The sequence below is a fragment of the Lonchura striata genome, chromosome 1A (assembly GCF_050655825.1).
Source record: "Lonchura striata isolate lonStrDom1 chromosome 1A, ASM5065582v1, whole genome shotgun sequence".
Lineage (NCBI taxonomy): Eukaryota > Metazoa > Chordata > Aves > Passeriformes > Estrildidae > Lonchura > Lonchura striata.
The window spans coordinates 42,962,925-42,979,345 of NC_140741.1; the positions used below are offsets into that span (position 1 = coordinate 42,962,925).

The 16,421-nt window shown below is 37.9% G+C and overlaps 1 protein-coding gene across 3 annotated transcripts in view; it reads right to left on the reverse strand.

The window, feature by feature from the left end:
- NELL2 (neural EGFL like 2) overlaps positions 1-16,421 on the reverse strand; it is a 134,172-nt gene that overhangs the window by 72,325 nt on the left and 45,426 nt on the right. For 2 of the 3 annotated variants that reach the window (XM_021545322.4, XM_021545323.4), the window contains exons 10-12: positions 9,119-9,210; positions 6,476-6,578; positions 3,416-3,544 (exon numbers count right to left, since the gene is read on the reverse strand). The exons of the other annotated variant lie outside the window; for it this stretch is intronic. In XM_021545322.4, the coding sequence (XP_021400997.3) occupies positions 3,416-3,544; positions 6,476-6,578; positions 9,119-9,210 (324 nt within the window). The remainder of the gene's footprint in view (positions 1-3,415; positions 3,545-6,475; positions 6,579-9,118; positions 9,211-16,421) is intronic. 3 annotated transcript variants of the gene reach the window in all.

Genomic DNA, 16,421 nt, shown 5'->3' on the forward strand with positions numbered 1-16,421 from the left:
AGGCAAAATCTTCTTGATAAAGAAGTCAATAATGCCGTTTTCTCAGGCCATGTTCTGTCTTGGTCTCCACAAAAATTATTGTATTTTCCTGTCTTCTTTCTTGAGCTTCCTCTGCTCTCTATTTAATCAGCAATCCTTGGCACTACTTCTGAACTGAAATCAGATTTTGCAGAGCGATAGTTGAAATATTCTCCTCTAGATGCATCAGATTACATTGGTAGCCAAGAGTCACAGCCCTTATCCTGAAAAGCCTTTTCAGCATAACTACAGCATCATAAAAGCAGTGGGTATTGAATATGCTTTGAAATATATTCCAGAGGGTAATCCTCAATTTGAGATTACTGCAGATGTAGCTTCAGGAAAAACTAATTACACTCCACCAGAATACCTGTTTTAGTAAGCTGTTTTTGTTAGGTAGGATGCTGTATTAAAAGCACCTATACCAGGGCAGCACAGATAATCCATGCACAACCTGCTCACAAAGTATCTCGAACTGCATAATAGCCTAAGGCAGAAAACAGATTTAAAAGTATTTGGAATAAGGCTTCCAGCATGTAAATTAAGAAAGATCATTCTTTAAGTACTGCTTTACACAGTACTCTGAAGGAAAGCTAAATGTGATGTAAATATTAACAATTATTATAATGTAACAGGAAGTTATTCACCATAGAAGTATCTAGAGACATCACACAGCTTTGGAAAAGCACTGGTTCATTCTAGGACAGAAGCAAAACTCTTATATCATTCAGGTAAAATTTATGCAGCTTTTCCAGACCCACATTGAAACCAGCTTTGAGTATTTTTATTTTTGTTCTTCTCATTAAGGAAAAGTTCTGCAAATGGGAGCATCATTACTTCTGTCTATTCTTTCAATTTTGATAGTGCTAGAGCACAAATCAGGACTGTATTTAGCTCTAACACAGAGCCAATGACATCCAATTTTGCAGTATATCTGGAGTTTGTGCAGTGCAAACACAGAAACAGCTCTCACATCTATGGGCTCTAGCCATTACAAAAAACCTTCTCAGAAAGGTTTTGTGTTAACTCAATATTTCTATACCTGGCACTGCTTGCAATTAAAGACCGAATAATAGCAGAGTGAAGAAAGGGTATCCACTGAGAAAGGGAGGTTGGGACCATTTCAGCCTTTCAAGATGAGGCACAAGACTCTGAAAAGACTTGGTGTTACACTCCTGCCATTGTGCCTTTCTGTTTGTTAGTTCAGTATATAAAATAAGAGTCTCTTTCCAGAAATAAAATCCTCTGCTCAAAGAGACATTTGAACTGAAAAAGGGATACAGGAACTGAAAAAGCACAACTCTGAAGAAACGGGTCTTTCAGTCCCCTGTCCCTTCCACAAAAACAATCCTGAAGTTTTAATTTGTAGCCTTATTTCCCATCCTTCCAGCACATGACCTCAGTCAGTCAGAGATGGACAATCAAGGGCAGGTCTGGACCCACGTACCAGCTGTGCATAGCTGAAGCGTGGTGCCGACACCGCAGCTACAGCACAGAGCCAGAAGCAAAGTCAGGATGGTTTGCCTGTTGAGGAGCTTCACCTCTGGCAGGGAGAACCTCTTGGGACGTGACCCAGCCTCCTGAGCTTTGCTCATGTGGGCACATCCTCCTAGTGTAACTTACTCCCATTATCTTCAACATGGGCGAGTGTTCCTGGATCAGGAACATTTTAAAGTTACAATTTAATGCCTATAAATGTAGTAAGCAAAACTATTATTTTTATGTAAATAACATGTCCCAATCTTTTATTCACTTATGCAATGTTCTCTGAAAGAAGTTAAGCAGATTCATGATAACCACCAAAATCAATGTCATTTGCCCATACAGAAACATTTGGGCCAAGAAATCTTCTCAAAAGATCATCATATTGAAATCAGGTACTGCACAAACTGATAAATCCTCTTATAATAAGAATGCATCAGCCTCACATATGATAATCAACTGTGTCCTCATCAAACATTTCACCCTCAGTGCTGATAAAAAAGTTTCTTTTCTTTTGTTTTGCTTATGGCATGCCTGGCAAGTTACACACAAAGCAACAGACTCTAATGTGAGAGACATGGAGATCACCAAGAAAGTGTAATTTGTTCTTTTGCTTTCTTTTGGCAGAGTGACAATAGAGCTGCAGGAAAACAAACATCTTAAAGCCCCTAAATTCACCGTAACTCCATTGCTCCAGTGACTCCTGAATATAGGGAATGGCTGATGAGTTCCCAGGAACACAAATCCACAGCCTAAGCCACAGCAGTCTTCAGGGACTACGGGATAAAAAGCAATTGATGCTACAAGTTACACAGCAGGTCCTGATGTCAGATACCTCCTGGAACATGACGGGGGCAAGGGATTTGTTTCTGGAAGAATTTTAGTTCTGCTTCTCAAAACCAGCTTACATCAGAAGGCTTTCCATAAAAATTAAGTAGAGATGCATATAAAGCTGAATTAATTATATGCTCTTACAGCCACAAATTCTCAAATGTGAATCTACGAATGAGTATACCCACTGATGTTAATGCAGCTACTAAGTCAAGCAAGCTGCAGGCATTAAGTTCAGTAGAGTTCAGCCAAAGGAGCAATCTTAAAAGGCCTCACTTTATCCCATTTACTGTGCATCAACAGAGAATAATGCAGGTGGAACTGCAGAATACCTTAAACTACATCTCCTCACAGATGCTTGACTTTCAATTTAATCTGAACAGAACTACATACTTGTCAAAGCTCATTCTGCTGCCAACACAAGCTTTATGGTGAGAATGGCCTGACAGCACACTTGTATTATGTGTTTACAGAATCAGGGTTTTCATAAGGCAGAGCAACAGTGAGCACCAACACTGGGAGACTGTGCAGAGGACTTTGACTTTCACTGTTGGAGTGGGGATGGGTTCCTTTCACCTGATGATGCTAGATTGTACAGATGATTCTCTTCTGATTAAATAGCTTGTTGCTCCCTGATACCAATAGAGCAACTCAAACTGTGAATCTCTACTCAGTGTGATTAACAGTACTAGAATCTAATCCATAGCATTTCTTACTTCCTGAGGAGAGAAAATAGGAACAAGCAGCAGTAAAAACTATATGTTACACTAATACATTTTTCAAATGGTTGAATTTAGATTGCCTAGATATCTAAAAAGGAAAATTTAAAAAAGGAAAATTAAAAAAGGAAAATTTTCCTATGGAAGCATGTTTCTAATTCAAGACCTCAGCCATATTAACTGGTCATGTGGATCAGATTTTTTTTTAATTTTCTTTTAAAGAACTTAATTGAAGAGATTATTTTAGTCGATCAACATCTAATTAATTGTATTGAATATGTCTATCCCTTTGACAGCTTTTGAATGAATAGACTCATCCCACAGTAATTTAAACAGAAGTGCTAAGCCTGTGCACAAGGAATCACCTTCACAATAGGCATTGTCCTCTCGAAGGGCTCGGAAGCCATCTCGGCAGCTACAGACAGCTCTGTCCTCTAGGTTTCGGCACACAGAATGCTCCATACAGTTATGTCCTTCAGTGCAAAAGTCATGGCCTGTACAGAAACAAGTATCATTGAGGGTTAAAAAGAATCCAGGGATTACGAAACATACCTGTCAAAGACAGTGCTATCTTTTTCTCAGTTGGGTCAAAGAATACCTTTCTATTGTCTGTGAGATACAGAAAAATAAATTGTACCAAGCATGAAATGGATGAGAGGAATAGTAAAGGCCACCAGAACAGACTGTCTCTAGGTCTTCAATTCAATTTCATGTTATAGCACTGATCTGAAGCAGCTGGATAGAAGGCTTGCTTAAATCCCCTTACTGTCTCCTTGTCATTGTTAATTACTTTTACAGGACATGTCCTAATTATATAGTTCTTGTCCTTTTTGTTTGTTTGTTTGTACATTTATAAATGAGCTTGACAGCTTAGAAACTTAGCTAGTGATAGTACTTTTAGCACTTTTAGTTCCCAGGTGTATTTATAAAATCCTTCTATATTTAACCAAAATCCTTTGATTAACATTGACTATTTTTGCTTTACTCTTCCCTGATCTCTTCCCTTCCTCCACTAACTGAATACTCTTCCCTTATTACATCATTCTTTCCATAACAGAGAATTTTATTTTTAAATCTCACCTGTTTGCCATTCCTATTTTCTTATTTTTTTCTTTTCCAATTTTTTCCTGAGTGTGGCCATTTTACATTTTGCCTTAATTATAAATGTTTAAGACTATGAAAATAGGTTGGAAAATTTAGATTGAACCTTTCCACTCAGTAGGTTTCTTTTAAAGTTTCACCTGTTTTTTTCACCTGTTTTGAAATTTAATGATTTTATGTTCTTGAACAATATTAGCTGGTTCTGGAAACTGACTTGAAGCTTCCACAGTTTCCAGATCTTTATATAAAGGTGTGGAACTTCTCTCCTTTCCTGTTTTCTCATTAATTTTATTTGTTTCAAGTTTCCTTCTTTCACTAAAACATTAATTGATCAAGCATCAGTAGTATTTTCCAATAATTACTTTATTCTCTTAAAACCACAGGAGACCTTGGGAATGTAGGTCAGGCTCAGGAGACCAGGACTGGTGTAACAGCAACAGCTCCAGAATGCAAGTTGGCATCAGGCTGCAACACGAGCCTCTTGCAAAATAGCAAAAAAAGTATTTTTCGGCAGTAAAAAATATTAGTTTTATCATTCCACCTGGTTTCTGCTTCATGTTTTGCTGTGAAAGAGCTTCTAACCCTAACCTCACAGAAACTTAGGTAAACAAGGATCCCAAGTGGGACAGTGGCAGCAGAGATGCTTGGAGGTCAGGTCAAAGAAATCTTTTGCACTTGGACAGCTCAGGAAGAGTGTGAAGAAGCAGGAATGAAGCAAAAGGAAGCAGAAGATCCCATAGAGACAAAATGTTTTAGTACTGAGACCCAGTGACATAGGATAGAAACATCACAGACCTATTGTGATATGACAGGCTAATGCTTTTCTTCCTCCTGTTGTGAGTTGTTTCTCTTGCCTAAGGTATGCTTAGGTAATGTTATTCAGACATCACTATTCAACACAGCTACCATAATGATGGCATCTAACACAGGACATTAAGGAGCAAAATATTCTACACTTTTAACTGTGCAAGAAGGTCTCCAGTACTCCTTGATGACAGCAGAAGCGTGTGAATCAGGAGCCACCTCTGGCCATGGCAACATCTACTCTTTGCCTTTTTGCTGCCCTCCTCTTTGAATCCTGAGTTCATGGGAAAGCAACAGGCTTATTTCTGGATTTCTTGGCCTGTATTGGATTGTATCAGTTTTTGACATTAATTATGATGATACATGTCATCCAGAAAGCATGAGGGCTTTTATACAGATTATTATTAAGATTCTCAACATTCATACAGCAGCTGTATTAATAGACAAAATACATGCTGCTGACTAATAGCCTACAGCAGCTTGTTTAAAGAATAAGCTCCTCACCTCATGAGAAGCCAAGCTAGCATAGCTCAGGGAGGATTGAAAATATTCAGAAAGCACTTAACCGACATAGATTAAAATTTTCTAGCTATACCAAACACAAGAAACATTAGTTTTTCTCTAAGCTACTGAAGATTTTATAGAGAATTATCATTAAGAAATTATTTTGAACTGTGACAGACTTGAAGACCTGTCTTCTCTTAAGTTCTTTTCTTCTACTTTCTTATCCCTCTGCTTGATGTCATTAATCATATCCTTCATGTTTGTGCTGAGTAGCACAGAAATAGCCATAGCTGCAATCTTTGCTGATGTATACCTGAAATCAGTCCAAGAGCCTAACACCATCCTTCATGCCAGGTATCAATTTATCTTATTTAGCTATAGAAGAAACAGATGTAGCCACTTGAAGATGCAAATGTTAATAGCTTTTAAGATACTGGTGTTCAAATCAAAAGGGTGGGCCAAGGACTCAGAGCACTTCCTATATCTCTCTTCTTTGGTAAGGATCAGACTGGGTGTAGCACGCAAAGGTGCACAGCATACAGAAATGTTTCCCAAAGTTTCTGCTTACAAATGTAGACTACAACCCCAGAGAGGTGAATGAGTTACTCACATGCTTGAACAACTGCATAGCAAGAACAGTTCTCTGAAAGAGATACCTCAAAGCACCCCAGAAAGATGCTGGAAAACATGAATATTTGTCTGGACTATTTAATTTGGACACTGAAGTGGGTGAAACATAGAAAAATCACTAATTATATATATGATTTATTAGACTCTCCACCCATTTTTGGCTGAAATAAAAGACAAAAACTTATTTCCCTGAATTTGCATTATTAAACATTCTACAAACAATTTTCAGATGTCACAGTGCAGTTGTTACTTATTCAGCTTCCCAAGATCTACAGTGATCATCATGCATAAGAGTGTCTTATTGAAAGTTATGAGAAAAAAAGTCTATTTTCATTTATAAGAATGAAAAATTACACTGAGCTTTATATATCCTGCCATTACCTTACCTTTACAGACTTTGCAGCAACTGTGAGATAAGGGGATCTGTTGAGATTCTGGGCAGTTTAAAGCTGGACAGATGTCTTTTGGAACTCGCTGCATTTTGTGGTCCTGTTAAATTGAGGTGATTGATTAATACTGTGAAATAAAGGAAGTTACAACTTTAGTGGAGTTTCAGTATTATAATGTACACAAACCCATGCCTAGGCCAAACTCCAGGTACCTTCAAAAGCCATTTGAGAGGACAGCATAGAACAATAAAAGCATTGGGAACTCTCCTACACTCAAATTTTTTCAAGCAAGGAGAAGTGTGGCAACAACTCTCATTCTTCTCTTATCCTAGCTGTCAAGTAACTTGCCTCAGAAGTTTCTCTTAGCATTATGCCTGTAAGAGTTACAATTATTTCTCAAAAACTGAAGCAGCGGATTCCACAGTCAAAGGTCCCCATCATGAATATTCTGAAGAAGCTTGTTATATATACAGCAAGTAAAATCAAACCTCTGTATCTCTGATCTCACTGCTTTCAGTGGCAGTAACAATGAAAGAAACTGGCACCAAGTCCCTTTTGGGAAAGAGATGCTTTCATCAATCATCTGGAAGTGTACACCACAAGATGGTGTCTAAGGATCTTCAGGCACTCAGTGCAGGTCACATGAAATTGTTGCAGTATGGCCACACAGAATGCTTGCCTTAGCAACCTGGCTACCACAAGTGTACCACCTTTAGGCTCCCTCGGGCCATAAATAATGTGTCTTGCAGTGCTCTAGTCATGATAGGGCAAAGAAAGAAAACAAACCAAACATGTCCCTCAGAGGCATGAAATATAAAGATGAACATGTACACAGTGGCCAATATCAAAATGACTGCTCAAATTTTACCTTAAACAATCTTGACAGAGAAATCAGCCTTAATCTTATAATACAATAAAGCAAACCATAGAGAGATGTGCTGTACACCAGAACAAACAAAACCCAGCAATCCCATAAGCTAAATTAACCTTTGATAGAAACAACATCAATTAAGGTAGTCTAGATTTAATTTTAATCTTTTATAAATTCTAATTTGGAAGCTAATTTTTCATTCCCTTATTTATAATATTCAAACAGAGAAGTGCATGCCTATAGCATGCACAACTGCAGCAATGAAAACAAAACATGATGTTTTTAATTACATCCAGACAAAATGAAAAAGTTCCATACATTGCCTTGGTAACATTATTATAATCCTTCAAGCATGAAACCAGTACCTGTGCCATTCCTATTAATACCTCTTGACTTAAAGTCATTAATTATATCCTTTTATGAGAACTCTGGTAGTAATAAAAGAATGCCCATCTATGAATTTCTTACTGATCAACAAAGTTTACAAATTTTGTGCTCTGAATTACCATTCACAAGGCTGTTCAGCAGAAACTCTATGTACTTCAGTCCTTGAAAAAGCAACATTTCAATCAGCTAAAGTCGCTGCTTATTATTTCTACCAAGACAGTGAGGCACTCTATCAGAAAACAAGTCTAATCAACAAAACACAGACTAGCCCAGCCAACAGAGGCTATTTTTTTTCATACAGTATCATAATTGCCAGCTGCAAGGAACACAAGGCAACATCAGATAACTGTTGATTGTTGCTAATTATATCCACTGACTAATCATAAAATTCATGTCCTGGGTGCCATGTTGAAAATGCAAGCTCATAGCCCTAAAAAGCCTACAGCTGAATTCCCAGTTATTCCTGGTTAGCTTCTCCTTGCCATTCTCAAAAAGGGTTTCAAAGGCCTACTGCAGCAATTAAGCTCATAGAAATTAAAATCAACAACAGTTAGACAAGAATTCCCAGTTCTTATTTGTAAGATACACTTTTTAACAACTGTATGAGAATGTTTGAGATTTCCAGAAACTGATCTGATGGACAGCTGCATGGCAAGAAGGGAGAGGAGTTGCTTGCCTCTTTTTCTCTGCTGAGAAATGTGTGTGCAGGTTTTCAACTCCAGCCTGCAGCTTTCTAACCAGAAAGGATTTTTCCCCATCCCTCCCCTGGAGAGACTGCATAACTCACTGCAGCAGTTTGTGCAATTCTTAACCCACAGCTGTCCCTGGGGTATATTTCACCCTTAAAATATATTTCTGCCCTGAAGAGCAGCTCTATTCATGCAGCAGGGCAAGACTGACTCAGCATCAGATCTATTGTGTTTACAAATAAAAACCCCAAGCCTACCCAATTTCCATCAATACCAGATACCTGGTGTACCAGCTCTTTTTCTTCTTTTCCCTCTAGCTTTTCCTCTAAGAATGATCCTGAATTTCAAACTATGCCCCCATCACATTTGTGTATCTTACACCTGAGCACATAATTTTGAACAATAACACTGCAGATGGAAACATAAGGTAATCTGCTGATGTTTCATTACTGACGGTGGGGACAGTACTTAGGGAAGAAAGAATGCCGCTTGATTGCCAAGCTGTATCATCAAAGCTTGCAGCTATGCAAAGTAAATTTATTTGCAAAAATTTGATGTAGAACTCAGACAACATAAACACAGGACCTATTAGATGTCTTTTCTGTCACTTCCTGAGGTACACCTATTTTTCAAAAGCATGACTTTGATATTTCTAACATGCAAGAATTTTTATTCCATCAAGAGTATTCTTACCTTGCACTCAAAAAGAACACAGTCCCCTGAGCTTGAGTAAACAGTTTCTCTTTGTCCTTCAAAGTAGGTTCTGCCTTCAAACACACACACCGCTTCAGAGGGAAAAAACAAAACAAAACAACACAACACAATGATTTTGTATAAATGTGTTGACACACCGCTTATAGAATTGATACATTTTCTTAAAGAGAACTGCATTTCAAAATGAAAAGTTTGATTCGGCTGCAAGAATATTCTAAACCTATCTACAGGACTCTTGGATATCATCAGCAAAAAAATTAGAGGAGAAAAATACCCCACAGAGTGCCCAAAAAAGCACACATAAGTAGAAAGGTGAAGGATGTTGAAGCAATATGGAGCACAGATAGCTACTGTGATGGTAGAAGAGACGTGTCTCAGGTGACACCAAGAAAGGTGACTGCCTTCCACACAGCTCATGGGTGCACAGGAAAATGGAGCTGTGAGAGCAGAGCCAGTGGCATTAATACATAATTGGTTTCTTGAAGAGGAATGTTGCATGATGAAGGGTGATCACTGAAGCCACATGTTTGTTACCACAGTCCTTTGATGTTTCACCACCCCACACCATTAATTAAATATTATGGATTTGTATCTTGATTATCCAAGTTCTTTATCATTACTGCTAAGGCATATTAAAGCATATGAATTTTATTGTACAGTAACTGACTTCTCATGATTGTCTTATTTTTATCCCTCAACAAAAATACAATCAAGTCTTCAATAATCAAGTGACAGATGGATGTCACCAGGATTGGTGTTTGTCATGACTTGGCACCATTCCTGCACCCAATCAGCACCAGGTTTTACAACTGCATGCCGACACAGCTCATCCTGGATTGCCCACTAAAACTCCTATTTGGTATTTAAGACTTACATAAAACATTTTCACAGCAAACCGTCTTGCCTTTTTTTTTTTTTTTTTAATGGGTCCATTACTGCAATTACATTATGCAAAGTATAAAGGCTGAGTAACATAACTGCTAGGAACAGAAAATCAGATGTCTGTCTCTGTTGCTTAGGACACAGTCAAGGCTCATCAAGTAAGCATAATCATGAAATAACAGGAGTAGGTTACAACTTTCAAGTTCCAGATTACATGTTAGATGTCTAATTTGCTAACCATTGATTTGAAGATGTAAATCAATTATAGTTTCACAGAGACATTTATCTATTCTATTTAAAGAGACTGCAATTTGTAGACAATTTAAAAATATCTAAAAGTACAAGACTTTTTGTTTAATTTATTTTTTACTTTACTAGGAATGACCTATATTAATTAGTATTATTCCTTTTATTTTCAGTTTACTTTTCTTTTTTAACCTGCAGCTCTTATTACTTCATCATGTAAAAAGTAAAGTTTTGAAACTGATGATGAAAAGTAAATGATGGGTATAGCAACAAAAATGGGGTTTTGAAATTCAAAAATATTTGTTATAATTATGTTATAAAATATAAATTACCTTGTGTGATATAAGCATCCAAAGTGCTCTCGCAGTCCTTATCTCAACTCACTAATCCTTTGTTACATTTTCTCTTCCCTATACAGCTGTGGAGGGGAGTGAGAGAGCAGCTTTGGGGGGTTGCCTGGAGGCCACCCAGGGTCAACCCATAACACGCAGTGTGTGTGACTCACAAAGAGTCATAAAAGCTCAATACTGCATCTCTTTCCTCTCCCCAAAACAAGCTCTTCTAGGAGGAAGTATATGAAATAATTCTATATAATGTTTACCACAAACTTGCAGATCTTGAATCTAGGCAAGACAAGACAATCACCCAGTAATATATATCACCTCCTGTGCATTACAGGCCATGACACTAAACTGAAATATTCAAATATTAAGTCTTTTCCCTTGCCCCATACATTTCAGTTTAAGAACAACTACCTGTGACAGGAAAAAATAACAGTACAGCATTGCCTGAGAACCACACAATGGCAATGAACTGTTAACATATCCTCATGTTCCCAACAGGCAGACTATGACTGTTCACAGAAAAGGCAGAAGACATCAAAATCACTGTCATTCTATCTTAGAAGAAAATATGCTCCTGAAGCCAAAATACTCTCAACATATGAGTGAGACTACCCAGGAATCTTAAAAAAAAAAGTAAAACAACAAACTACCTCAAAGCATAGTCCACTGAATCCAGTCTCCTTATTAATGGCAACAAACCTGATTCTTCGAAGAGACACAGAAAACAACATATACAGAAGAACCATTAAAAGGACACACCCAGCGTAGTGTGAAATCATAAAGCTATTTTTTTATTTCACCAACAGGCTTTGGAAGTCTTTGCATATGAAACCATTCTAACGCAGTGACACAGTATCACAAACACTTGGTTCCACAAGAAAATCAGCTCTTCTCCATAAAATCTTGGAAACAAACACTTAGAAATTCTGAGTCTGTGAGAGATGGCTCTGCACAGATGGGCCTTGTCCCTTTCCCATGTATCTTCACACACCCAAGGATTGTTCCTCAAAGTTTAGAAATGGTGGCAGAGTGCATGATTCAAGCCTATGTGGTTGCCAGAAATTTAAAGTAGAGCTCACATGCCCACCTCCACAATCACAACACTTGGCCACCATGCAGCTCAGAAAATTATATCTCATCCATTGAACTCCCCTAAAAAAACTATCTAAGCATTTTAATGTGGCTTTGCCAGCAAGGCTATAATGTCTCCAGTTTATCAGGGACTTGTCTACATAGAGTGACCAAACTATGTTTGATAAAAGAGAGAAAACCTTACAAACATTAAATGCCCAGTTAAAAATAATTAATTGAAACTAAATTGAAAACCTATTAAGCTGAATAATCTAAGCACAAGCTTAAGCACATCTTCTTATGGACTGCTGCTCTCACTGACAACATTCAAAAGGGGCATTCCTTTTTAAAACCATGGCTCCAGGTTTATTTATCATGACAGACACCAGTGGGTTTAGTGATGGTATAAGTTTGCCAGTGTATACTGTCTTTTCTTCTCCCAGTGATGCCACAAATGCCTCTTTTTCCCACCCTCTAGCCAGACCACTCTTCTTCCACTGCCCACTAAGGAGGCACTCTGACAAACAGTAAAGGGCAGATTTGCAACAGTCTATCTGAGGCTTCTAAAAACTTTGTCTGGTTAGGTGAGTGTTAAGCACATATGGAAAGATTTCTAGAAAGACAAGTCTATTAACATTTTTCTGCAGCCCTTTCATCCTAAGACATTGGCCCCCATGCCCCAGGTAGTGTGGAACAGAATGTTCCTTATGCCTCCTGACAGCAACTGTCACAACCAGTGAACATCCCCGATGTTGGCGATTCCTGTCTTTATATTCCTTCAGAAATAAAGATGCTTCAGCAACATGAACATCTGGACTAGTACTGTGTAAATGGAAAAGTCCAGTGAAGATTCAATTTCTGCTTGGCTAGATGCTTTCCAGGGTACTCTGCTTAGTTTGTGATTCCTATCTCTCTGGGGAAGCATATCATCCTTCATCTTCCCAAGTCCTTTCATTCAACAGACTGAGTCACAGTCAAGACATTCCCTGATTATTAGCTGTTCCAGATCGTGATAATTATTGCCTACGTAGGATTTCATCTACAGCTGAATTACACCAACCATTTCCTCTTCGCATCAAATTTCCACATTCCCCCAATACCTAAAAATAATATATATTTCAAAGCAGAGGTTTCTAAGAAGATGAAACAGGAAGCCTACAAAACCTGCTTAGAAGTTTGACTACTCTTGATCTATTTGTATGCAGATGGTAAGCATCTGTGTACAGGATCTAAAAAATTATCAGCAAGTCTGCTTATATTTACACAGCTGTACTAATAATGCAACTATCCTTTAGTATTATTTAACACATTGTGATGACATTGAATCTTCTCCATGCTCTTCCAGCAAAAGGAATCTTTCAGGAGCCCACTTGCTGTTCTGTTTGTTCAATGAATTATCAACACTTTGTTAAACCATACCTTCTCTTCCACAATCCATTCTACTTCCCACTGGCCTCCAAATGACACTTTGTTTTTGTATTATTTTAAATGTCCATGCAAAATCCATGACCCAGCGAACTCCTGCCCTCCGTTCACTTGTGTTCTCAGAATGTTAAGTAGTACATTTTCCCATTTCTGCATTTATCACCTTCACTGTCTAGATTGTGCATGCCTTCCCCTGAGGAATGCACATTTCCCCGTGGTATCTCAGCTGCTTTGGATTCAGACTTATCACCAAGGGAAAGCAGAAAGATTGGTCAACTCCTCAAACCACTTTAATTTCTTGTATTCACAACTGCCCAAAGAGTGGCGGATAGGACTTACAGTTTTGTGAAATTTGTCTGTTTATGAAATGACAACCTAAAAACTGGTAATTAAGTCTATGTTGCTTCATTCTTTGTTTACTTATGTTGGTTGGTTGGCAGGGAGGAAACACACCCAAAATTATCTCGCACAGAAAAACCCCCAAACCTGTCTTGTTCACTTAATTTTCCTACCTCCTCCTTGGAATCTCTTTGATTGTATTCTCTGCTGTTCAGAGATGAAGGCCTAGGCGTTGTGTAAGTCCCACTAATCCTACTTTGCAAGCTTACATAGCACAGAACCACAGTGTGGCTCTATCCTTAGAAGTACATAGATAATCACCACCTTCCCTGAATTTCTTTCTCTTGATAGCCACATCATTACTAGGCATGGCTCTTACTCCTTTCTCATTTATCTTTGAGATTTGGGCATTATTTCTTCTTTGCTCATTTTCTGGAAAGCAAAAGCTCCTCTGTTGCTGCAGTCAGTGAGTATGCAGACTTACTTCATTTCATGCCATCTCCCTCAACAATTCAAAATTATTCCAAATTTCAAGCTGAAAAATATATTGCAAATTCTTACAGTCAATCACTGCTGAAAAGCTGCATATATCTGATTCTGCTTCCTCAGCTGAAAAAAGAAAAATGTATTTGAAATTTTATCATGACAAGGAACCAATTACTATTTTTGTCTTACTTCTTATTAGCTGGAAAAGCTAAATGTCTCTATTACATTTAAGACACAAAGTCATTGCTCTATACTAGTCCTAGAATCACTCAAGATTATCTACAGTGTGAGACACCTCCAATAATACTAACAGGCTGTTTAGTCACAGTGGCAAGGAGTCAGTCTGAAATCCTGAATTCCTTCCCCCAGCTCTCATATTTCCTATATTTCCACCAACTGCTACCAGGAAATTACATAATTCATCTATCCTATGTGGCATTGCTGAGACGTCTTCTATAGAATTCATCACTGGCTCTTTGAGTCACCCTTAAAGATTAAAGAGGTAATCTGAACTTTGAAAAAGCAGTGAAAACATGACTAAAAACTCTATTGACAGCAGTTCAGCTGAGGCAAATAGACCTAACAGATGAGTAAAACTTTTAAAGTAGGCTGCCAGACAGGGGAGTCTGGGAAAGAGGCTGCCGCCAATCAAAGCCAATGGACACTACTTGCAGAAATGGAGATCTCTCTTGGTAAGCAAAGATCCAATGTGGACACTCTTCCATCTAAGACAATGTGTTTGATGTCAGCTTCCCTTAAAAAGGGCATTACTGCTATTCACACTGCAACTTTAGCTTGGTAAAACAGAGCAACCAAAACAGTTCTACTGAATGACACGCAAAGCGTCATTGGCTTTAGTGCAATGGACCATATTCTGGTTGTTGAAGAGAACAGGAGTATTTTGGACTATATACATAGCATTTAAAAACTTGGGCATGCCTAATGTGAACAAGATGCCCACTCATTTTATGACAAATTCACTATGTTGACAATCCCAATACCCAAACAACTTTCACAGCAAAGTGTCAAACTATAAAATCACACACCTTAGACACAAGCCTTAGAGGGTGTCAAGAGAGGAAAAGCAATTGAGGTTAATATTAATTAAATGACAAATGTATGACAATTATATTAAAGGTTTATAAATAGCAAAATAGTCTGACAGACCAAAAGAACTCCAAGGCAAATATAACAGGCCTGCTTAATTCCCATAAAGATGGGAATAGACATTATCTGATAGATTCCTCATGTCAGCTATCCACAACACCAGTGACACAGCTATATTTAGTTAAAGTGCTAATAGATATTTTATCAAATACTGACAAGGAAATTTGTACTTTGTTCCACCTTTTGTCAGCTGGACTGCTGGGCTAGTTGTAAAAGACACTTTTCTGAAAACTTTGTTAAGAGAAAATAGCAGTGTTTAGAAAACTAGACACCTCCCTAGAGCAGCTTATACTTCAAGACATGCTTAAATCCACCCATACACCCATCAGAATGCCTCAAGTCTCTGGCATTCATATGTAAGATGAAATTAAATTAACTGATTCAGATGGAGTATTGAGAATTTACTAAATTAATTAAAAACTTGTAAAGACTTGCATACTTTTGAGTCAATGTTTTGAAAACTATGAGAACTAAACAGGTATCACCAATCAGCATTAATTTACTACATAAAAAAAAAAGCTTGTGTTCTCCTTTGCCATAAATTAAAACCATCCATGGACATGACATGGATGGGAAAATGCACCTATTCCTGCAGCTGTGCTTACAAGGTGCTCCCCAGATACTTCCAACAGGTGCAGAGAGGAAATAATGTGTTCTATTCATTAGGATATTTTACCCAGATTCTTCATGAAGAAAAAGAGTGCACCAATTATGCATAATTTTAGAAGACAAATTTTTGCACATGACTACTGAGATAGTGGCTTTCTGCAGCTTTGTGGACACAAATCATGTGAACATGTTCAGTAAAGGCAAGTATCTCTGAGCAGCAGCATTGTCCCAGATTTTGACAGTTTCATTTGACAGTATTAAAAAGATCCTATGCAAACTACAAAACTACAAGCTCCACCACCATATAGTAAAGCTGGCATTTATTAAGGTGAAAAAAACTTGGAAGTGATGTTTCCATGCTCCCAAATCAAAGGTTCCACACAGATTCTGCTCAAAAAATTTACAGCTACCTCCAACAGTCATGGAGGATTTTGACCAACAGTTTGCCAGATTACTTAAGTACTCACAGACTACACTCATATTTAAACAACTATCAGGTACCCTACAGATGCTTTTATTCTCAACCAGAATATCCTTGGTCCAGAATAGTTTCCACAGATGTTTTAGCTGGAAATTTTGCACTGTGACTTTGCTGCACCCACCTACCTCCCTAGTGAAAGCACAGCATCCTGTGACCTGGCACCCATCTCACTATTTATTTTCCTTTCAGATCCAAGTGCTTTCACTTCTCCTATGAACAGCAGCCCCTGGTT